The sequence below is a fragment of the Ammodytes marinus genome, assembly GCF_949987685.1.
Source record: "Ammodytes marinus genome assembly, chromosome: 11".
Lineage (NCBI taxonomy): Eukaryota > Metazoa > Chordata > Actinopteri > Uranoscopiformes > Ammodytidae > Ammodytes > Ammodytes marinus.
In genome coordinates this window covers 2,668,916-2,693,915 of record NC_137215.1, presented here as the reverse complement: position 1 = coordinate 2,693,915, position 25,000 = coordinate 2,668,916, and the positions used below count along the sequence as shown (strand labels likewise).

Here is a 25,000-nt window from a genome sequence, read left to right as displayed (position 1 = left end):
GGTAGGATTGTTCATACAGTTGATCCACTATCTTACCTCCTGTCACTACTTCAGCCACAATTTAGTTTTTTGTCACTTGTCTGTTCCCATATTAACTCTCTTGTCATTTCAGACCCGGCCACTCCCCCCTGCTCTGCACTCCCTGCTGATTACTTCCACCTGGCCTAACCACACTCACCTGCTTCCCATCAGCTATTAGCCCCACAGTATATATACCGGTTCATTCCCTCAGTTGGGCTTTCGGAAAACCTAAAACATCTGAAAAACTAAAAGCAGGATAGTAATCAGAGAGAATGTGAATCAGCCAAAGTAGAAATCTGAGCTAAACTGTTGGAGTAGAATTGTTACATGACACATTAGTTGACTGCGTTTTTTTTCTAAATGCAAACGCTGCCATGGACTTAACACCAGCTAAACCCATCACACTGATGACAACATCTGTCACTCACACAGCTAAACTGGGCCGGGTTAGAGACAGAGAGACACGAGACATGCTAATACCGTCCTGTCATTTACTGGACTAGATAGATAGGAAATGAATTGCTTGGCACCGCCCGCCTACATATTTCCGCTAAATTCTCATTTCTCTTCGGTGGTCAGTCTGGGTGTGCGGTATGTTAGTAGGTTTTCGCTAGCCAGATTTCTGCCAGTCCAATCAGCGAACAGAAGAAGTTGCTCAAAAGCCGGCGCATGACATACTTCATGACCAAAACATTATGCGATTGGTTTGGCAGATCCAGAGTGGCACTGGGCAGATCCAATTGTTTTCAACCTCAACAGACACCCGTCTTCAAGTGAAATAACGTTTGTCAATTGAGCGATTCCAGACCTTCTGTACAAATGTAATGAAGTACGATGGTCTGGCAGGAATGAAGTACGATGGTTTGGTAGGACCAGGCTACGACATGAATGCTACCCTGGACACAAATATGCAAAAAGGTGCCAGACCGAAAAGATAGATTTTCATAAGAACTGGGTTAAGATTTTATAGCCCCGAATTTTCTGAGATTAAAGTAACAGTTTGTACACTTTTTTTGGGGTAATTCTAAACACGGATTTGGTAGAAATGTAATATAATATTCATAAGTACATTTTCATCAGTGTGTAATCACTTGAAAATAAGTTTTGTATGACCTTAGAATGAGCCTTTTATACCAATATAGGAGCAGGGTGTTGAGGCCACCACGTTACACCGCCATGTTTCTACAGTGGTACAGAACGGACAAACGAAAGGGCTTTACATGTTTTTATATATAGTGGGCGTCCTGGGGAAATGCACCTGTTGGAAGACCAAGAAGAAGAAGTACTATAGAATAAATAACTAAATACATCTCCACCTCATCACTTGATATTGTGGAAAGACTTGAGGCAGTGAGAGAGAGAGAGAGAGAGAGAGAGAGAGAGAGAGAGAGAGGGAGAGAGATAGAGAGAGAAAGGGAGATAGAGAGAGAGAAAGACAAAGAGAGAGAGAGAGAGAGAGAGCAAATAGATGAAAAGGGCAAACCCTTACATGTGACAAACTGGGTGATAAACTCACAGAGTAAATCTTCTTATAGAAGCCAGTGATGCTCCGCCCTCCCCGACCTCAATCAGTTCAACTTTCTGTTTCTCATTCATTAATCGGCCCAGATCCAGCTCCTCCATCCAGCTGATGTCTGCGCTGTGTCTATGGCTGTGTTGGAAAAGCCCTACTAACGTCCTCCCTCCTACATACTCAACATGTACATACTACATACTGTCTACTTAACCATCCATTGTGTATGTGAGGTTTGACGGACCATTTACACTGAAGTATACAGAAGCAACAAAGAATTTAACTGCACTGTGTATACAGAATAATTCCCTTTATAATGCATTATGAATGAAAAAGTAAATAAAGGGCTAAATAGATGAATTAATATGCAAATGTTACTGTATCGAATATAACATTTGAAATAGATGTAGGCATTAATACATTTGGGGTTAAGTGTCTTGCTCAAGGACACAATGGTAGAGATGGGGGGCACCGTCGATGTAATAGCAGCCACCACTAGTTTTACTACAAACACCCTCCTGTCCGGTGCCGGGGATCCAACCAGAGACCTTATGGTTACTGGGAGGAACCAGAGACCTCATGGTTACTGGGAGGAGGAACCAGAGACCTCATGGTTACTGGGAGGAGGAACCAGAGACCTCATGGTTTCTGGGAGGAACCAGAGACCTCATGGTTACTGGGAGGAACCAGAGACCTCATGGTTACTGGGAGGAGGAACCAGAGACCTCATGGTTAATGGGAGGAGGAACCAGAGACCTCATGGCTACTGGGAGGAACCAGAGACCTCATGGTTACTGGGAGGAGGAACCAGAGACCTCATGGTTACTGGGAGGAGGAACCAGAGACCTCATGGTTACTGGGAGGAGGAACCAGAGACCTCATGGTTTCTGGGAGGACACTCTTTAATCTAGGCCAGTTTACCAACCTGTTTACCAATTTGAGCCTAATGTGTAAAAGGTGCCTTTGGTCACTGCCGGATTACAAAGGGAGGTGGATATTTAGAGCCAGAGATAGAAAGGCAAATGGATTAAAACAGATTATTTTGTGAACAGATTTCAAACCCAGATGTAGATTTAGCATCAGCATCCGCCGCCCTCTTATAGGAATCAAACACCAAACTGAGGCACTGATGACATTGGACAGTTCTTCTTTAACGCTGCTTCTAAAAGCCCTGTCCTTCTACATAGAGTTTTAATCGATAATTCCCATTTGTATTACGTCGTTTCATGTCATTGTATGATGCATATGATTAATATTGAGTTTCGACAGTAATCCGTGTGCCTCATTGACTTTTCTTTTAATTTTTTTCACTTTTTTTGCACCTATGGGAAGTTTTATTTTGAAAGGGAAATGGTGACACTACAGAGAAAGCTGCTGGTCAATACGACTGTCAACAAAGTAGGGGAGAACGGGGTAATTTGTCACACGGGTTGGTTGTCACAATCGTTATATCTCGGAACCAGAAGGCGCTGTCTGTGAAATTGTGGTATGTAAATATCCAGAATTGGGATCAGAGGTCCCCTACATAGTCTTCCTTGGAGTTAGACTGCTGAATTTGAGGTGAGACGACTGTTTGTGTTTTTCATGTCAAATTGAAAATATTTAGCTCCTCAGTATTTTTCTTATAGGCTTTTACACAATGGGTTTATAACAAAACACTTGTTACCCATACAACGTGTGAAGGGTAAACTATAGTTTAGATCGTGGTTAGCAAGTTAATTAGTTGTCAGATGGTTGTTGGCCTTGATGCTAGCAAGAAATTCAAGTTGGGGTTGGTCGTCACATTTTTTGGGGGGTTGGTTGTCACATGTTATCTCAAGGCTGCAGCCAGAAAAGGAACCCAATAACAAAATAAATTGTCAAGCTGTATCCTCACTGACACCCCAGAGAAGGAAAGAATAGAGCAGGAAAAGGCAGCTAGCATGCAAAAGAAAAAAGGACAACAAAATCAAAACAACCCAGTGCATCCCAAGCTAGACCAGCTGCCAAGGCTACAGTAAGATATGTAGGCCTATTTGTCAACTTGACAATGCAATTAAACTTTCAAATTTAGTTCTACTTTCTTGCCTTCTTTTTAAGATTATTTCCATTAAGATAACATTGTGACAAACAACCCCATAGTATTTGACAACCGACCCCTTGATGGGGTTGGTTGTCACAATGTGTAAGGGTGTCTTTGATGATTAATTTCTTCTTTATTACAATAAGATAGAAAAAGTGAGGGGTACACATTTCAAGCCAACACCTTAAGCTTCAATTTAATGTAGGAATGACTATTGAAAGATGTTTAGGTGATGAGCAATTCTCACTAGAGTAAAAAGTGTGCCTACTTACCCCGTTCTCCCCTATTACTATATATTTTGTTGTTTTTGCTTTGCATTTGTTTGACTCAACATCATTGGAAATGAGGCTCACCCCTCAATTGATCTCTCGAGGATAAATAAAAGTTAAATGAAAAAAAGAAAATCAGTTAAAACAGAGAGACTCCAGAGAGACACTCTCAGAAAAAAAATATGCTCCTCCTCCTGAGGTGAAGTGTAGCGGATGGTTGGATGTGTGGCCGCTGTAGTGTGTTACCACGGTCCACGAAAAAAAACAAATCAGAGGCAGACGCGCAGTAGATGCAGGATGTGTGTCCCGGGCCTTAAACTCAACCCTGATTGGCTATTGACAGCGCGTGAAAAGTTAAATATTTTCAACTTCAAGCATTTGCTGCGATTGGCACGCTACTTGACACTTCATCGCGTGTACACGAGCCTGTACATTGACTTTGACTTGCTGTTTGTAACTTTGCGGCGTCCATCGCAAGCAGCATGTGCAGTGTGTACGTAGCTTTACACTTGCGGTAACATGGCTCACATATCTGCAAATGAAAAACCAAACTGACACAAAAACGGCTTGAAAAATCTCCTTTTATGTTTGTTGAATTGACCAACAGCTGCTGAGATTTAGCGACATTCGGAAATGTAAATAAAGCCACAAGAAAAGTCCACTGTCGACACGATGCAAGAGAGCCACAGTATATAATCATAAAGCATTGTACATGGGCACGTGTGTATGTCTGCATCCACATTAAATAAATATTCACGGCCTTAGTGGGAGCAATGTGTGTGGCAGTATGGCAACACTGTGGCAAGGTTATGAGCAATTCTGCAAGTCAGTTTATCAAGGCTGATATTAAGCAAATCATATTAAAATAAAGCTTTGACAATGTGTGTGTGTGTGTGTGTGTGTGTGCGTGTGTGTACTTGTACAGGTATGTTTGTGAGGACCAGTTTTAGCTTTTAACGATCGGAGATTCGGTGTGAGGACATTTTTGGAAAGTGGGGACATTTTTCCTGGTCCTCACTTTTTCAAAGGACTATTTAAGGATTAAGACTACGTTTTAATGCCCATGTATGAATTAGATTGTGTTAAATTTAATGTAAGGGTTGGGAATAGGCATGTATTTCTGCTGGTTAAGGTTAGCGTTAGGGGCTAGGCAATGCATTATTTCAATAAGTGTCCTCACAAAGGTAGGAGTACAAGAATGTGTGTGTGTGTAATCTCCTGTCTGCTTGTTGTGTAGATGTGAACAAAATGCAGGCACAAATGCAACATTCACATCGGCCAATAAAAACCTTTAACTTCATGTCACATGATCTTTGCCAATATCTCCCCCCCAGTGTTCTTCAAACATTCCGGAAAAATCCATCTGACGAAAATCTTATCAATCAGTCCGGCCTTATAATATTGCGCCATTATGATGTCACAGTCTGCTAAGCCAATCAAAACGCTTCATCAATCGACTGCATTGTCACACAGTGGTGCCAAACCCTGTGATTATTTTACATAGGGTAAGACAGAGGCGCACCCTTTTTCTTTTTGGAAACTTGTAGAAACTTTAAAGTGGCTACGAGGAACTTTTTAGTTTTTGTTAATTCTAGCGGGCCCCTTTGGACAAAAGCGGTAGTGTTTTTTAGGACGCCAGCTGTAGTTCCTGGGTAAGCGTATACCCATGACAAAGGCATTAAGAAAAACTATATAAAAATAGCATTCATTGCACTGATGGTCTCGTTTGCTGCTACATGTCATCTATGACCATTCAGAGGAAAAATTTAACTGTTTCAGAAATATTTAAAAGTTCCTCGCAGCTACTTTAAAAACTTGATATTCACTACGCAAATCGATTTTTTTCAAGTTTGTTTTCTACAGTTTTTTCCCTTCATCTTTCCCTTTGCATTCCTTTGCTTCTGCAGTGTCACAGTATGTCGTAAAGTCTCCCAACGCGACCGAGCCACTCCCTCAGCGCGTGGCGTACGCGGGCGTCTGTCACGTGGCAGGTCAGCTGACTGAGGCACGGGTAGAGCGCCGGCTGCAGCGCCAGGAAGGAGGCGTCTGACAGGAGGAGAGTCTGGTTCAGGAGGGTCAACACCATGTTGGTCCACGCCTGAGAAGAGAAGAAGAAGAATTTCAAAGGGATGTGTCCAATTCAATTCAGTTTATTTAAAGCTGGGGTATGTGATTTCTGATTGGTCAAAGTTAACATGAGCTGTACACTTTGACCAATCAGAGCGAGGCTCCGATTCTCTGTTCTTATTGGCTGTTGGGACTGTCCATTCATTTTGGCACGACTTTGTTGGTGTAGAGTGTGTCAGGGAGGGACTATAGGGGAGGGACCAAAGAGAACAAGTGGAGCGGTTGAGGTATTTGGATTCGAACCTCTATCCGAACTGCCATTTTCTCCCCAAATCCTCCACCCCAGCTTTAAGAAGGGGACAGTGCAAATTAATAAAAGACATCATACATGGGTTAAACATGCCAGAATTAGCCAAGAGGCTATTTTTCATCCGTAGTCCCCTGACATCAATGTTAAAAGAAAATTAAATTAAACAAGATAAAAAAACAACATAAACGGAACCCCAGAGCACAAAACAGCATCACAGAACAAACAGAACTGACTAGCTAAGGTAAAACAACACAACACAAAACACAAAGCACCAGTGAAAAAAACCAAACAAAGTGTGTTGACAACATTCACAACAAACGATTTTAGTGCTGACATGTATATGTATTGATCAACCATTGTCTTAACTGCTTAGTAAATAAATTGTATGTGTTTAGTTCCCTGATATTTTGTGTGTATGGAAACTACCTTAAAAGCTGTAACATTTGAAAAAAATAAATGTAACCTTTTAGTGAATTCTCCTTACATTTTATTCACTGATTAAGTTTGCAGCGGCAGTTGATGTTGAGGCACGCACTGATCACATAATTTTCCTAGCGACCACATTGTGTTCTTTAATTTATTACAGGACATTAAAGCCATTTGGTTAACTTTTGCATATCAGCGGTAGAGCCCATGTTCATTAAAGGAAAAACTAATTCTTAAAAACCTAGTTATCAATACTTAAAAAAACAATTACAGTGACTGAAGCTGAAATAAAATGATTTTACTGCATTTGGCTGAAATGCCTTTGTCTTGTTATGCTGTTCACTGTCCAAACGACACATAAAAAGCATGTAAACTTATATATTTTTCCTTTCTACTTAACCACCCCATGTGTACCTGAATCTGCGCCTCCGAGTCCCTCAGTGAGATGCTTTGTGAGCTGATAGTGGATCCAGATCTCGGCCTCTTCTCCTGCCTCAGGACTTCCGGCCCGGCGCTGACCGAATGCCTTAGCGGCGGCCCCTTTTGGTCCACTAGATGCTGGGGTCTTTGAGGGGGTCGTTGGGGGTCCGCGGAGCCCCTACCACGCTCATCCGCACCCCGCCCCTGCTCTTTCATGAACAGGTTGACGTGGCACTGTGGAGGAGGCTGTTGCTGCTGCTGTCTCCGTCGTTTGTATTCCATCATGAGTTTGCTGATGGTTTTGTCCGTGGCGATGGTGTAGAGTTTGTTCCCGGCGCTCTCCCACCATTCCTTCCTGCGTCCCGGGCCAGAGCTGGACGGCGTGCAGCCCACTGAACTACCGGTCAGGCCAGAATCTCTGCGGTCGCTGCCCGAACGGAAGTGGTGAGGAAGGCTGCCTGTACAGCTGAGAGGGGAGAGAGGGAATGAGTGAGTGAGGAAAAAAGAAAAAAGAAAAAGAAATTCAACTTCATTGGTAATTTGGTAATATGTGCAAAAAAAGAAGACATTTGTTTTGGGATTTTCACCTGTTTATTTTCACTCTAATGTTTGGCAGAGTTAATTTAAAGGTGGAGTCAGCGATTCTAGAGGATGCTTATTGCCAAATCAGCCATAAATGAATATCCATTTTTTGTGTGTTTGTGTGTGCGTGCCATACGACGTGCAGACCAAGCTTAATGTGAAACCACTACATCATGCTCTCTAAACGGAAGAAAACACTCTTTTGTAAAGAAACAAAAAAAATATACTTATTTGAAGAGTGAAATTACTCAATCCAGACCTGTATCCTGGGCTAGGTGTGGGCGTATCCCCCGGTGACTGTCCTATACTGCTGTTCCCTCCTGTCTGGTACCGATACGCCCCGTCCTCCGATGGCGTCCCGCGGCCAGACAGACCGCTGGCAGACGTCGGAGTGGAGGTGGTGGAGGTCTCGGAGGGAAACAGAGGCAGAAAGAACACATGGTCGCCCCCTGTGGTTCCCCTCAGTAGTGCGGTCTCTTCCAAGGTGCTCTCCAGGTCGCGGTGCATCTGGATGTAGCTGTTGCAGAGATCCATGGAGAGCTTGAAGAGGCGTTTGACCAGCCAGGCCCAGTCTGCGCTGCCCAGGGGCTGCACGCTCAGGGAGGGGATCGGGGCGCGCCAGTGGTGACGGTTCTGACGACCGCGAGGGGGGCTCACCTGGACGCACAGTTAAGCACAAGTGCATTTAAGAAATCAGAATATCAATGAAAAATCCATTAAAAAAATGCAACTTTCACTTATTCTAGATTAATTCCACAAAGTGAAGTATGTCAAGCCTTTTATTTTGTTTTAATTTTGATGATTACGGCTAAGAGCGAATGGGAAAAAACAACCAGTATCTCAAATTATTTATCATCGCATTTCAAAGCTGATGTGTTGACAGTTAAATCATAGTTTAGTGTATTGATGTGCAGTCAAGAGATTACTGGGGAACAGATTGAAAAAAAAGGCTTGTGACCTGTGTGTGTGTGTGTGTGTGTGAGTGTGAGTGTGTGCGTGTGCGTGCGTGTGTCTGTGTGTGCGTGTGTATCACCTGAGCCGTCTCTTCAAAGATGTCTTCGTCCTCTGATGAAGCCGAGCCGGGGTGGGAGGAGTCAGAGCTTCCCTCCTCTTCCTCGTTCAAAATCCTCTTCACCTAAAAACAACAACAGGTTTGAATATGAAGCAGAATTTTGGTTTGATTTTTTTCTAAGGACTTTCCACCTTTTTCACCACCAAGTCTCAAGTGTTGCTGCTGTAACCCAAAAAAGTCTTCAATGTGGGACTAATAAAGGATTTTCTTAACTTATGTTATCTTAACTTTGCCTTTTGTTGTTTGCTTTATTAAGACAGTAAAGAGAGAGAGACAGATGAAATGTGTCAGAGAGGGGAATGACATGCAGAGAACGACCCGGGCTGGATTCTAACCCGGGTCTGCTGTGAAGAGGACTGAGCCTCTTCTATCAATCTATACATGTCAAACTATCAGTAGGACAAAGCGTTTTGGTTGGTTGTTTAGTACCTGCTGTGCGGTCATGCCCTCTGCCTGGCTGAGCGTGGCACACAGCAGAGTCTGGAAGTAAAGGTTGAAGCTCATGGCAGACTGGCGGTAGAGGTTCGCTGCTCCACACACACCGGACACCTTCATGAGGAGATACTTCAGACCAGGACGGGTGTCAAAGTCACGCGCTGTCCTGTGGAGAAAGACATTCAAGAGATTTAGTTAGATGGATGTAGTTAGATATCTTTATAATTAACCACCCCTCTTGGTTGCCCAATGTAAAAATTAAAAAAATTAGTAATACTCAGAAATTTCCAGGTAATTTTCTTCACTAGAAATGTTTAGTTTTGAGGCTAACACTTAAACTTTTGAGTTTGAGAACAAAGTATCTTTTGGTGAGAGACAGTTTAAACACTGTTTAATGTTTTAATCAACATTTTGACCGACTTGGTTTAGTTTGTTTTCTATAGGACAGATCATTAGTTGGCTGTGACAACTGTTATTGTTTGAAATTCTTAGTTTGTAGACCTCAAAACTTCCTCAAAAGTTTTTATACACATGAAAAATGCGTTTTCATTACATATGCATGATTAATTAGCTCAACTAAAGATCATTTTGTTGGCTCAAATGTAGACCGTTTTCCTTAAAAGTTCAAAAATCTAGTGCAGAAACATTTCATAACTTTTTAATATTTTTACAGTGTAGAAGCCTAACTTTCTTGCTGCATTAACCTGTAAGAGTCGAGCAGTAGATCCAGGATGATGGCGAGGTTAGTCATGGAGATGTATCTGAGGAACCCTGCTGTGTTCCTGGGGTCGGAGGAGCCGGGCGTGACCCCGTCTGGAGCCTCGGGGTGTTTGATGAACTCCTCCAGCAGGATGTCAGACAGGTTCTGCAGAAGCACCTGGTGGGACAGCAGGCTCACTACGATGGTCCGGAACGGGATACTGTGAGAATGAGGAGAACAGGGGCAAATTCTATTATTTTTGGTCATTTTTCCATGCTTAATTTGAGAGTGTGGTGAGGCAGAGTTGAAATGGGGAAGAGAGGGGGATGACATGCAGAGAACTCTTAACATGCATCAATACTGTTTAAATGTTTTAATGTTTAACAATCAGTTGTATCCATCTTTAATGCTTATATGTTTAATAGTTTTTATCTATCTGTTTCCGTTGCATCAAGCAGCAAGTCCGACCCAATTTTCAGGAGTTCTCATAACAAATTTTGTCAAATGCCACATACAGTATGTAGTCCACATGTTCGCAGTTCTACAGGTGGAGAAGTTAGTTTGACTGAGGAGACCATGCCAAACCTTCCACACTGTACATTAGGACACGGTTAATCTCAGAAACACAAGGTCACGGAAAACTGTCTTACCCAATTTTCCTGTTTCCACAGCAGCACAGAGAGAGACAAGCAGAATCAGTTAGAGGAAGATTCAGTTAGATCATTTGTGTGTGTGTGTGTGTGTGTGTGTGTGAGTGAGCAAGCGAGTGTGAGTGTGAGTGAGTGCGTGCCTGCGTGTGTGTGTGTGCCCACCTCTTCTGTGTGTGTCCGTTGCTCTGCCCGTCAGTTGGCAGCTCTATGATCAGAACACAGGACTGAGCGTGTTCAAAGCCTTCCTTACTGTTGGGCGTCTTCGGGGAACACTGAGTGTCCAACATGAACACCTGGGACAGAATAATAACCAAAAACTTTATCTATATAGCACCTTTTATACAATAAATACTGCTCAAAAGTGTTTTAGAATGAAGAAATGGCATGCAGCGAATACTTCACATTTAAATACTCTACTATGAAATAAACATACACTTGATGATGATAGTAAAAAAGAGATTCGTAGAGTAAACATATAAAGTTTGTAGTGTTGCAAAGAAAGCAAAACACCAACTAAATAAAGGGTTGATTTAAAAAAAAGTGTCCTAGATTAGATTAGCTAGTTGGCCTTTAAGAGCTATTTACATTCTTTAACAGAGGCTGCATCTTTCAAAAAAAATAAAAGCATGAACAAAGAAATATCAACCAGCAATTTTAAATGCACATTAATCCAGTGTACGCTCTCACACACACACACACACACACACACACACACACACACACACACACACACACACACACACACACACACACACACACACACACACACACACACACACACACACACACACACACACACACACACACACACACACACACACACACACACACACACACACACACACACACACACACACACACACACACACACACACAGGCTTAAAGCCCTACTGACCTGTTGAGCCATGGCCTTGATCCTCCAGTATTCGGCCTCGGCTGCAGGAGAGTGAGACGGAGCGGCTACCTTCACCTCACACGCATCGCCTGAGAAACTGTCTGAACCGCTGTGGAAACAGGCCAAGAGGTTCTACACGCACACGCACACGCACACACACACACACACACACACACACACACACACACACACACACACACACACACACACACACACACAGAGGGAGAGAGATAGATAGAGAGAGAGAGATAGAGAGGGAGAGAGAGACAGAGAGAGAGAGAGAGAGAGAGAGAGAGAGAGAGATTAACTATGACCCCATATAAGTGTCTCTCATTTGACTTTTTATAGCTATGTGTTTGAGTGAAATTAACATTTGTGTTTTGCATTGGTTTTAGCTGTGCATCCTCAAGTATTTGGATTGAATCTGAGTGATTATTAGAATATATATACAGCTCTGGAAATGTTCAGTGTCTCTCGTTTTACTATTTATAGGCATATGTTTGAGTAGAATGAACACTTTGGTTTTATTCTATTACCTATTGACAACATTTCTACCAAATTCCAAAACAGGTTTTTTCATTTAGAGCATTTTCAATAAGTAATGTAGAGATGAAGATTTAAGAAAAATCCAGACTGGTCTCTTAATTTTTTCCGGAGCTGTATATATATATACAAAAACATTTTACAACCAGAATGGATCCTTTTAAGCAGATCGCCAAGGTCATACAAGACAAATTTAATCAAACCCCAAGAGTGGCACATTTAAAATAGCACAAGAATTCTTCCCCAAACAACGCCCCAACTCCTACAGATCACAGTACACATGAACTTAACGCATGATCCAAAGCCCTGATTACATAAACAAGACAAGTCATTTTATATTATATAGTCCTTGATAAAATGGTGAAAGCTCATAAATCCATATCCCCAAACTATATGTATGGCCAGAACAATTTAAATAATGTAGTTTTTTTTATAAACCATCAGTGATGAAGTCTTGCACAGTTTAATACATAATGTATATTCTATTCAGTGACCTAAATGCAAACGCTTATAAAAACACAAAATCAGCTTTTCTATAAACCCACTCAAAGGCCATGTGTTTATGTGACTGACAGCATAAGCTACATGTTAAAGCCTGACGTCCACTCACTGTAAGCTTTGAGTGCGTCATATTAAACACCGCTGGATTAGATTTAGACATTTTTACACCCATCTAGTGGTGAGATTGTAGATTGCAACGTTCCCTTCACTTCGGGAGAATTTACAGAAGCTACGGTGGCCTTTCAAGGACAAGAAGCTATATTTACTAAAGATGGCATCATCATACCACTGCCTCAAGTCTTTCCACAACAACAAGTGATGAGGTGAAGATGTATTTAGTTATTTATTCTATAGTACTTCTTCTTCTTCTTGGTCTTCCAACAGGTGCATTACCCAAGGACGCTCACTATATACTGCAAGTGTTGTATGCTGATCTCTTATTTTATTTTTATTTTATTTCTTTTTAATCTGCATGCATTGGTGTGCTTTTTGTTGTTATTTATGTATTGACTCTATTTTTTATACATTGTACTATGGATCTTCATGTGTCCTGAATAAAATCATATATATATATATATATATATATATATATATATTAGTGGTGGGCCGATAACGGCGTTAACGGCTGCGTTAACGCCAAACTCTTATCGGGCGATAAAAAAAATATCGCCGTTAATCTCTTAATTCCACCTCCTGTTCGGCTCAGGGGAGATGCTGTTCGCCGTCGGGGTGAACCCCCTTCCGCACGTGAAGGCTCGCTTCACGTGCGGGAAAGCTATAGTGTGAGCGGCCACAGCTTGTATTTTGGTCATATCTAACACTGGACTGCAGGCCTATATAAAAGTGTTGTACCTTTGCTTTCTTTGGGTTAAAAAAAACTCCATCAACTCAGTATCCGTCTCTAGTCCAAAAAAACTCTGTCAGCTGCTGCTGCAGACGGTGTGCAGACGTGCTCGGAGAATCGGCATCGGCGCATCAACAGTCATTCAATGCAGCGGCAGTAATCATACAACCGAACGGTGTAGAAAGTCCCGTCAGTTAAAAATAGTGATCCAGATTTTAAATCCATGTTAAAATCGGAAGGATATAAAGCTAGTTAGCTTAAAAAAAGTAGCAAACATGTCAACTGTGATGTGTTCAGGCCGGCTCAGTAATATGATTGATGTGTTCAAATGCAACACAAAAAAAAAGAAATTTGAGATTTTGGCGAAACTTGTTTTCCCAGCAAGATAAAATAGATAGTAAAGATGGAATTATGACCTGTTTAATGTCCTATCTTGAGCTATGATCATATCAGCAATTAAAGCAATAATACAAGTTCTATTTCAACAAAATAATAGAAAAGTATCAATAGTGATATCAATAAAGACTTGGATCGTTAAGGAGTCTTGAAAATGGTATCAATATCAATACAAATTAACTCTCCTGTCATCTGAGAGAAATTAAGATGATTTAATTTTTTTAACCGTTAGTATTTACTGGTTAAAAATCTTATCGGTCGACTGGTTTACCATGGACATCCCTTATACTGTATAAATGTATATCATACATTGTATGTTTTTTTTTGTGTTATCCCAGTTAAGTTTATTATTAATTTTTTATCATTTAATATTACTTTTAATAGTTCCGGGACGTTGGAGCAATAACCTGGTGTTTTGACACTTCAGTGTGCACTGTGAATTTGAAGTAATGTTCAGTTTTTGAATAAAGATGCAGCATTTACAAATGTTTATTTTTTTTATCCGATTCATCGATTAATCGAAAAAATAATCGACCGATTAATCGATTATTGAAATAATCGTTAGTTGCAGCCCTAAACAATTCATCGTTACCTCTTATGGCCTACAGTTCAAAGTTCATGTTTAACTGAATAAACAGTTTGTAAACACAAGTACATCTTGTTGAACATTATTTATTTTCATCACCAATTATCATAGTAGAACAGCTTCCTCAAGCAGTTTGTGATGCATGTTGGAAACAGGAGATGAGCCCCTGGTCTGATGCGCCACCTGGCTTGAGAAACACGTTCTCAAAGACTTACTTTGAGTCATTATTTAGGGAGCACACGCATATTATGAATGAATTCAAATGAGACATTTTAATCTAGATTAATCTAGATTAATTTCAAAATTAATCTAGATTAATCTAGATTAAAAAAATTAATCTATGCCCACCTCTAATATATATATATATATATATATATAGAAAAATATGTAAAGCCGTTAAGTCTGTCCCTTCTGTGCTACTGTAGAAACATGGCGGTGCAACATGGCGGCCTCAGCACCCCGTTCCTTTGTAGATAAAAAAGGCTCATTCCAATCTAAGTTATAATCATATACTTATTAAAACGTACTTATGAATATTATTTTCCATTTCTACCAAGTCTGTTTTGAAAAATGTCAACAAATTATACACACTGCACCTTTAAAAAATGTAATGACAGTTAATAACAGATTTATTTTGAATTTTTATGACCCTAAAAAGTCTAGCGCAAACACTAGTTGCTACAATATATCCCATTTAAATATACAAAATGTTATATAACACATTTAAACACTTTTAGAACATGACAAATATAGGCTGATACACTGGTCAAGGTTCAAATCTTAAGTACTTTGTGTGACTTATATAATCGCCCATAAGACCTCAGTCAATATGATGTGCCCCATAAAAACACAATAACTTATAATAACACACAAACGCTGTTACATAAACAACATTACTGCCATGCCCGTCAATGTGGCTTAGAGCATGTTAAGCTATATGTACAGATTTAAATTTTTAAAGTGAAATGCACGTGTTAAGCCTGAAAAAAACTCATATACTGTAGAAATGAAAATGGGAGTTTATAAACAGCTCTGGAAAAAAATTAAGAGACCACTCCAAATGTCCAGTGTCTCTCGTTTTACTATTTATAGGCATATGTTTGAGTAGAATGAACATTTTGGTTTTATACTATAAACCACTGACAACATTTATACCAAATTACAATACATTTTTTGTGATCAAGAGCATTTTCAAGTGCAAGTTATGAAGATTGAAGAAAAATCCAGACTGGTCTCTTAATTTTTTCCAAAGCTGTGGGTTTATTTAAATTCACCTTAAGCCCCTATCTCACTGGGCTGCGACAGTGTGCGACAAGTTGGAGACACACAATTGCGACAAAATATGCAAATTAGCGACAATTTTCACTTGCAGTCTCACTGAGTTGGTTCCTCACGACACGTTTGCGAATGTCCTGCCCAACACTTGCCAGTAGGTCGCATTTATGTCTCGCGAACGTCTGGCGAGCGTCCACGACCGTCTCATTTTTGTCTCAAATCAGTCGCAATTTAGTTTCATAAGTCGCCAACCCCTCGCAAAGTTGTCTCACATTGCTCGCACTTTCTGACTCGCGGAAACTAAATTGAGAAGGGTTTGCGACGCGTTGGAGACACCTGCGACCACTCTGAGACTGTTTTGAGACAGATTTGTCGCACACTTTTTTTGAACATGTTCAAAATTCATGCGACAGGACTGCGCGGCTCTGCGACTCATGCGAGGAAATTGAGACCTCCGCGAACGTTTGGAGACAGTTTAGAGACTCGTTTGCGAATTAAGTCTCCAACTTGTCGCAAACAGTCGCAGCCCAGTGAGATAGGGGCTTTAGTCAGCAAATACCCAGAGCCCATTTAGTCTGTTACAGTCCGAAAATCATGTGTTTTTCTTTTTGGAAACTATCAAAGAAAATATGTCAATTGCAGGAGACACACACACACACACACACACACACACACACACACACACACACACAGTCATACCAACACACACACACACACACACAGTCACACCAACACACACACACACAGTCACACACACACACAGTCACACCAACACACACACACGGCTCTACAGTAAGCTTTAAAGCTGCTTTGCTGCAGTCAGACAAGCAGATGCCAAAATTTTGCAAGAACAAACAGCATCCATGTAATGCCAGGCGATGTCACCTCTACTGAAAACACACACACACACACACACACACACACACACACACACACACACACACACACACACACACACACACACACACACACACACACACACACACACACACACACACACACACACACACACACACACACACACACACACACACACACACACACACACACACACACACACACACACACACACACACACACACACACACACACACAGCCAAGGTTGTTCTATTAAACAGCATGGGGTTGGATTTGTGCAAAATCTGCTATTTCCCACGGCATTAAAACATGCTTGCAGGGAAATTGTCCCATGCACTCCCCAGTCAATGATTCTACAGGTGTGACAGGTAGGTGTGTGTGTGTGTGTGTGTGTGTGTGTGTGTGTGTGTGTGTGTGTGTGTGTGTGTGTGTGTGAGAGAGAGAGTGTGAGTGAGTGAGTGAGTGAGTGAGTGAGTGAGTGAGTGAGTGAGTGAGTGAGTGAGTGAGTGAGTGAGTGAGTGAGTGAGTGCGTGAGTGAGTGCGTGAGTGCGTGAGTGTGTGTGTCTGTGTGTGCTTGTGTGCGAGAGAGGTTAACTGAGGTAAATAGAGATTAACGTGGAGTGTGAGTATTGTGATTATGTTAGCAGCAAAGGCTTTTAGATTTCAGTTCAGTGGCTTCAGATTGGAGATGGATTATGATCTGGACTGTCGTATTGAGTAAGAGAGTGTTTGTATACCTTATATACGCATTCCACATCCCTGTTTATTTGTGTGCGTCATCAGAGCATGTACAATATTGTATCTCCATATATCATTTGGTATCTGCACGCTTGTGTGTGTGTGTGTGTGTGTGTGTGTGTGTGTGTGTGTGTGTGTGTGTGTGTGTGTGTGTGTGTGCACTTGTGTACCTATCTAACTGTTGACTCTGACTTTGACACACATTCACCAACAGGGGACATTTTTCAGGTATTGCTTTCAAACTTGTTAAAAACATGTATAAAATCACTTGTTGAATTTTGCTCAACTTTTGCCAAGAGGTGACCTGAAGGTGTGTGAGTGTTTAGTCCAAAAAAACTGCACTGCCTCTGCTGGCCAATTTATTTCATAAGGCTGTTTTGAGTTGAATATGTCTTTTTCTTAATTGAATTTATACATATGTGTGTATATACAGTATGTGTGTGTGTGTGTGTGTGTGTGTGTGTGTGTGTGTGTGTGTGTGTGTGTGTGTGTGTGTGTGTGTACCTTGACGGGCTCTAATGTAGCAGAGAAAGCGTCTTGCAGAGCACAGCAGGCCAACCTCCACATCTCCTCTGTGAACACTGGACCCACAGTCACCAACACATATCTACAGAGACACAACCATAGAAGGCTTATATTAGACACAGAAAACAATTAATATGTACTAGTGTTAAGTCAAAAACATACTCTCAAATGCTTGAAGGTTCTCCGAGGAACTTTCAGTTTATGTTATTTCTTGCACCACCTTTGGACAAAAGCGGTAGTGCTTTTACTACGCCAGCTGTTGTTCCTGGGTGAGCGTATACCCATGACAAAGACATTAAGAAAAACTATATAAAATGAGCATTCTTTGCACTGATGGTCTCGTTTGCTGTTGTTGTTTTTGTTGTATTTTTATACTGCTCATGTTATATGTCCCACAAGCCCGGTCTGAGCTTGGACGGACAGCTGTTAGCTTCAGTGCCCCTGACTCCTGGAACAACTTACAGCAACACATTAGAATAAATACCTTCATATCCTTTAACAAATAGTAGACATATTATCTTAAATCTGCCTTCAACAATTCAAGTTTTCTCCATATAATAGACTTGTCAGTGGTGGAGGATATGTGTGTGTGTGTGTGTGTGTGTGTGTGTGTGTGTGTGTGTGTGTGTGTGTGTGTGTGTGTGTGTGTGTGTGTGTGTGAAATATATGATGAGTGTGTGTGTGTGTGTGTGTGTGTGAAGTATATGATGTGTGTGTGTGTGTGTGTGTGTGTGTGTGTGTGTGTGTGTGTGTGTGTGTGTGTGTGTGTGTGTGTGTGTGTGTGTGTGTGTGTGTGTGTGTGAAGTATATGATGTGTGTGTGTGTGTGTGTGAGAAGTATATGATGTGTGTGTGTGTGTGTGTGTGTGTGAAGTATATGATGTGTGTGTGTGTGTGTGAAGTATATGATGTGTGTGTGTGTGTGTGTGTGTGTGTGTGTGTGTGTGTGTGTGTGTGTGTGTGTGTGTGTGTGTGTGTGTGTGTGAAGTATATGATGTGTGTGTTGACCTGATGCAGGAGCAGCCCACTCTGGAGATGGTCTCTGCCGGCTCAGACACACAGGACACCAGCAGAGAGAACAGGTCCTTCAGCATCAGGTTGATCAGACACTCGTAACCAATGTCTGGAATGAGGAAAAGGTGGGAACATATTTGTTATACATGCATTGATTTATTTAACAAAGCTTTATCTACTACACTAAAATAAGCACGAAGCACAGTGTATAACTGACTCATTTCCCACATTACAATGTATACAAATTTGCACCCTTTCACTTCTGCAACACTTGTTATGTAAATCAGTCCACTGACATGGAACATCGACAAAGGTACAGTAGGTTAGGCTTTCTACCTTTCTAGTTTAAACCTCTATTTTTTTCTATCAAGACTTCTCACATAAGATACAATACAAGCCTCGATTCTGGGAAACCTCAGGAGATTTTTTTTTATTTTTTTTGGGCATTTTTATGCTTTATTAATAGTGTAGAGACAGAGTTGAAATGGGGCAGAGAGGGGAGTGACATGCAGAGAGCGACCGCGGGCTGGAATCGAACCCGGGTCCGCTGCTGGCTGAGGCCCATGGGGGGGACGCCCTACCAACTGAGCTAAGGGCGCCCCCCTCAGGAGATTTTGATAGCAAGAAATCTTACACACAGGTGTGAGAAGGTGTGTCTGACCTGAGTGTATAAAGCTGTTGACGTGCTCCACCACCAGTTCACAGGACAGGCCGATGGCGTGTTTGAAGTTCGCTGCGGCCACGTCCCAATAGGAGTGGTCTCCATGGCTACGCTGCAGCCACAGGGAGATGACTGGAAGCAACAGCTGGATGACTGAGAAGATGCCAAAGCCCGGACCTGGAGGAGAGGGGACGCAGTGAAGTATAAAAGTATTTATTTCTTTTTTTAAATATTTTTTTCTTTTTGGGGCATTTTCCAGCTTTATTAGACAGCATGTAAAGACAGAGATGAAATAGGGCAGAGAGGGGAATGACATGCAGAGAACGGTGGAGCAACACACTTGATTCAGTTTTTTTTTTTGTAGGACCAAAACGTCAGGGGATAAGGCTGTGTATCCTTTTTCTTTGCTTTGATTGGGTTCATTCAAGAAAATTACACTGTAGGCATATGTCTTTTTAAAAAAGTCCTTGTATTAATCATACAAGTATTAAGCTTCTGCTTACAGCCAGCTTTGGAACACCATCTGTGTCTGAGTGAGTGAGTGAGTGAGTGAGTGAGCGCATGCGTGCGTGTGTGTGTGTGTGTGTGTGTGTCTCTCTCTCTATCTCTCTTTCTGTGTGTCTCTCTGTGCGTGTGTGTGTTACCTGGCACAGTGGTGACCTCTCTCAGCAGAGTGAAGAGCAGCTCGAGCGTTGGAGGCTGGTGCTGGCGAGGACAGTTAGACACCGCTGCGGTCAGCTGCTCCAGTAAGAGAATCCAAACCTGGATCAGACCTGCAGGGAAAGACAAGAGAAACACACACAGAGTCTAAGTGTCTTAGTCCTAGTTAGGGAAACAGAGGGATATAGAAAAGACAGAAAAGAGCTGAGTATAGACCCTTTCATACATAAACTCCGTAGACTATCTTGAAAATCTGAACCGGAGAATGTCCAGATCCACTCTTAGGGATGCACCGATCCACTATTTTTTAGTTCCGATTCGATATCTGGGTTCTACATATCGGCCGATACTGATACTGTATATCACACACACACACACACACACACACACACACACACACACACACACACACACACACACACACACACACACACACACACACACACACACACACACACACACACACACACACACACACACACACACACACACACACACACACACACACACACACACTTTTGGAACAACAGAGGAATGAACCTTTAGGCCAGTGTACCTGTGTCATCGTCGACCTCCTGTAGCACACAGTCCATGCCGTCCTCTGAGCTGATGGTTCGCTCCTGAACTCTGAGAGGCAGAGAGGCCAGACGAGCTCCCAGGAACACCGGCTTGGACTGCATCTGGTAGATCTTCGCCAGCAGCTGGGGAGCAATCAAACAATATCACATTAAATGTTTTAATTGAACCTTTATTTATACTTGAGGATATACATACATTTCAAGAAAAAAATAAGTTTTGGCAACAGCTGGTGATCAATTAAAGCAATATCACATCAGGGCATTTCGAGAGAAGAAAGAAAAGTTTTGACATTGAAGTCGTATTCTAAAAAAAATAACAAAAAAAAACAACATATTCTTAGATTTTTTTGTTTCGACTTTAAATTGACAAGAGGGAACTTTGAGATGTTGTTGAGTCTAGCGCCCCCTTTGGACCAAAGCTGGTGATCATTTAAACAGTATCACAGGAGGATATACATCCATTTTGAGAGAAAACACATATGTTTTGACAATAAAAGTCGACTATTCTGATTTTATTTTTTGTTGAAATGTTCAACTTTAAAGTGACTACAAGGATCTTTGAATTCATGTTATCTCTGAGTTGTGGTTGATTGTAGCGCCCTCTTTGGACCGAAGCAGTAGTGTTTTTACCACACAAGTAAACTTTTGCTTCACTGCTGATTTGAGCCTGTTACATACTCCGCGAGAAGAAAGAACAAAGTTCTCGGTGACAGAGCTGAGAGAAGATTTTCTTCTCTCAGCTCTGTCACCGAGAACTTTGTTCTTTCTTCTCGCGGAGTATGTAGCAGGCTTTAGTAGTGTTCATAAACACAGGCTTTTCTCATCTGCCTGCCGTAAATTGTTTGGTCTGAGTTGGCGGGGATTCAGACCAGAGCAAAGTCATAAAGAAAAACTATATAAAAATAGCATTCTATGCACTGATGGTCTCGTTTGCTGTTACATGTAATTTATGATCATCAGAGGAAACATTAGACTGTTTCAGAAATATTCCACGTACCTGTGAACATTTGCGCAGGTAATCCAGAGCAGGCAGACAGAGGTCAGTGGAGCTGTAGCCAGACACATGGACACAGTCTCCAATCTCCTTATAGTCCACCTCTCCTACAGACAGACAGACAGACAGACAGACAGACAGACAGACAGACAGACAGACAGACAGACAGACAGACAGACAGACAGACAGACAGACAGACACAAATCATATAGAAAATTATAATTAGGTATACAACTATTGTACTGAATTCACAATCAAAGAGATGCAAATTTGCTCGTCATTAGTTACATAGTCAAGTCATTTATTTATAAAGCACATTTAAAAAACAACAATAGTCGACCAAAACTTGACTTGACTTGTGTATTTCTTCTACATAACCATCTTTTAGAAGTAGAGACAAACCTAAGCCTTTGACGAACTTCATGAGGCACATGATGTAGTCCGTGGCCGCGTTAGCAAACACTTGGATGTTATCTGTGTTTATGAACGCCTCAAAGACATCAAACACCGGAGCCTGGGACTTCCCTGGAGAGAGAGAGGGGGGGGGGATGAAGGGAGGGAGAGAAAGGGGGAGACGGGGATGAGAGGGGGAGAGAGGGGGGGGGGGGTGAAGGGAGAGTTGGATGAGAGGGAGAGAGAGAGGGGGGGGAGAGGGGGGAATGAAGGGAGAGAGGAGAGAGGGAGAGAGAGAGGGGAAGGGGAGAGGGGGATGAGAGAGAGAGGGAGGGAGGGGGAGAGAGAGAGAGGGGGGGGGGATGAGGGAAGGAGAGAGAGAGAGAGGGAGAGAGCCAGAGATAGAGAGAGAGGGGGATGAAGGGAGGAGAGGAAAGAAAGGGGGATGAGCTGTAGCTGGAAAATGGCAATTTGCTAAAACCTGGTACATTGCATCTCTCCTCGCTCTAAACAAGGTTAATGTTTCTTTTGTACATTGTCCCTGTTCAAATGTATGAACACAAATGTCTAGATTATTTATATCGACGTATGCGTCGCAGATTGAAAAATACAAATGTTTGAAGGCTGAACTCATACAATAAAAACATGGATACATACAGTAGAAAGAAACAACACAATTGATGAGCATAATGGCATTGAATTTTTTTTTAATTGTTTTTTTAAATAAGCGATGCAGTACATGACAAACAGTGAGAGACATGACAAAACATATTAAAACCATAACGTGTGTCTTGAGACGTACCCATGGAGTATTCTCCCAGCTTTAATAGTAAATAGTATGGGCATTGTGTTGTGTGACATGTGTTTAGTTGTGTTTAGCCTGTGGTGCATAGTAGCGTACCCATGGAGTAATGTAATGTAATGTAACGTGTGAGCAGGTAATGCGTACCCATGAAGTATTCTCCCAGCAGGTAATAGTAGATAGTATGGGTATTGGAATGCAGGCTTTGTGTGGTGTGACGTGTGTTTAGTTGTGTTTACCCATGGAATACTCTCCCTGTTAAATGACATGTAATGTAATGTGTGAGCTGGTCAGACTAACCCATGGAGTATTCTCCCAACTTTAATAGTAAATAGTATGGGCATTGTGTTGTGCGACATGTGTTTAGCTTATGGTCCGTACCCATGGAGTATTCCCCCAGCTGGTAATAGTAGATAGTATGGGCATTGTGTTGTGTGTTGTGTGATGTGTGTATAGTTAGCCTGTGGTCCGTACCCATGGAGTATTCCCCCAGCAGGTATTCCTTGGTGTCTGTCTTGCTGCTGTGCACGGTCCTCAGAGCGCTGAACAGAGGTCTCCAGCCTGAGAGGATCTGAGGAGAACACATCTCCACCAGCTCACCGATGGAGGTGATCACCTGGGAGAAGGCAAGCAGGGAAAAGCCTTATAGCAGACATATAATGGAATAACAGACATACTAAATAACTGCCAATTACGTAAACTGTAAAACAGAAAAACAGAAATAACAATCCTTCCATTTTTAAAAGTCAATAATAAAGTAACTTGCCAGTATCGTTATAACATTTCTGAACCAATAACGTAGGGCAGGACAATTAAAAGGCATGTGCTAAAAAGGTCCTTTTAAAAGTTAGAAAGTTAATCTAGGGCCTAGAAAGAAATGAAGTTAAGAATCAGATTATTGGAGTTTCAAATGGTTAAAAATACAGTTGTCTCTGCCAAGTTTTTTAAAAAGAAAGAAAGAAAAAAATGTAAAAGGAAAAAAAAAATACATAATTTTTTTAAAAGTTTGTGACACACACACACACACACACACACACACACACACACACACACACACACACACACACACACACACACACACACACACACACACACACACACACACACACACACACACACACACACACACACACACACACACACACACACACACACACTTCACCTGGTCCTGCACATCCTCGTCACAGAGCTCCAGCTGCATGATGTGCTCAAAGGGTCTGAACAGAGCCTCGTTGAAGTGGAAGTGAGACGGCTCGGCCCAGGAGGTCAGAACCTCTGTCAGGACGTCATGGATGAAGGACACGGCCTTCTGGGAGACATGGCGCTCCTTGTGACACGCAGCCTGGAAAGAGAGGGGGGAATTATAGGCTTTATTTACACCGATTTTATATGTATTTATTTTTTACATCAGTAAATATATACATATACATACATATATAAGGAATAAAAACATAACAATTTGTGTGAAATTGTTCAATAGACAATCAGGGTTTAAAGCTACCGGCGTAACTTTTTCATTTAAATGAATGTCAGTTTCATTCAAGCCATCACCCCATGAGTTGACACAAAGTTTATTAAGCCTCATCAGCTGCACAGACATCTCTGTATTGTATCTAAGTAGAGTTTCTCTTAGCTAAGCCAGTAATATACGTGCAGTAAATTAAATCATATAATTCACTGTGGATATGAATGAGTTAAAAGAGTTTTTCTTTTATAGAGGCTGCAGTTTACCTGTCCAATACCCATACTATCTACTATCACCTGCTGGGAGAGTACTGCATGGTCTGACCAGCTCACACATTACATTACTCCATGGTCTGACCAGCTCACACATTACAGTACTCCATGGGTAGGGACCATAGGCTAACTAAACACACGTCACACAACACAAACCCTGCATTCTAATACCCATACTATCTACTGTTACCTGTAGCCAGTCATTAAAGTGCTGTACATTAAATTATGAAATTCCACTGTGGACATTAGTGATACATTTTTTGATTCGTTAGGTTTTTGATATATATTTTTTTAAACATCTTTAGCGCATTTTTGCTTTACTAAACAGATTTTTGATATTGTTTAAACAGTCTGCAGTTCCCTGTACCTCCACCAGGTGGGGGGCCACCACGCTCCAGGCTCTCATCATGTGCAGCAGCGGGCGGCTCTTGTTCCGTACGATGCGCAGCATGGCTTCACCCAGACGGAACAGAT

At 41.7% G+C, this 25,000-nt stretch overlaps 1 protein-coding gene across 1 annotated transcript in view; it reads right to left on the bottom strand.

The window, feature by feature from the left end:
- Window positions 1-5,646: 5,646 nt before the first annotated feature.
- arfgef3 (ARFGEF family member 3) overlaps window positions 5,647-25,000 on the bottom strand; it is a gene marked incomplete at its 5' end in the record, with an annotated part of 51,398 nt that continues 32,044 nt past the window's right edge. The window contains 18 exons of the mRNA XM_080036347.1: window positions 5,647-5,963; window positions 7,083-7,554; window positions 7,930-8,327; window positions 8,704-8,805; window positions 9,172-9,343; window positions 9,882-10,097; window positions 10,690-10,820; window positions 11,423-11,554; window positions 17,668-17,770; window positions 18,696-18,810; window positions 19,363-19,539; window positions 20,007-20,135; window positions 20,579-20,723; window positions 21,598-21,701; window positions 21,997-22,119; window positions 23,264-23,405; window positions 23,952-24,131; window positions 24,894-25,000. The exon at window positions 24,894-25,000 is cut by the window's right edge and continues 39 nt beyond it. Coding sequence (XP_079892473.1) covers window positions 5,775-5,963; window positions 7,083-7,554; window positions 7,930-8,327; window positions 8,704-8,805; window positions 9,172-9,343; window positions 9,882-10,097; window positions 10,690-10,820; window positions 11,423-11,554; window positions 17,668-17,770; window positions 18,696-18,810; window positions 19,363-19,539; window positions 20,007-20,135; window positions 20,579-20,723; window positions 21,598-21,701; window positions 21,997-22,119; window positions 23,264-23,405; window positions 23,952-24,131; window positions 24,894-25,000 — 3,137 coding nt within the window. The 3' untranslated portion in view covers window positions 5,647-5,774. The remainder of the gene's footprint in view (window positions 5,964-7,082; window positions 7,555-7,929; window positions 8,328-8,703; window positions 8,806-9,171; window positions 9,344-9,881; window positions 10,098-10,689; window positions 10,821-11,422; window positions 11,555-17,667; window positions 17,771-18,695; window positions 18,811-19,362; window positions 19,540-20,006; window positions 20,136-20,578; window positions 20,724-21,597; window positions 21,702-21,996; window positions 22,120-23,263; window positions 23,406-23,951; window positions 24,132-24,893) is intronic.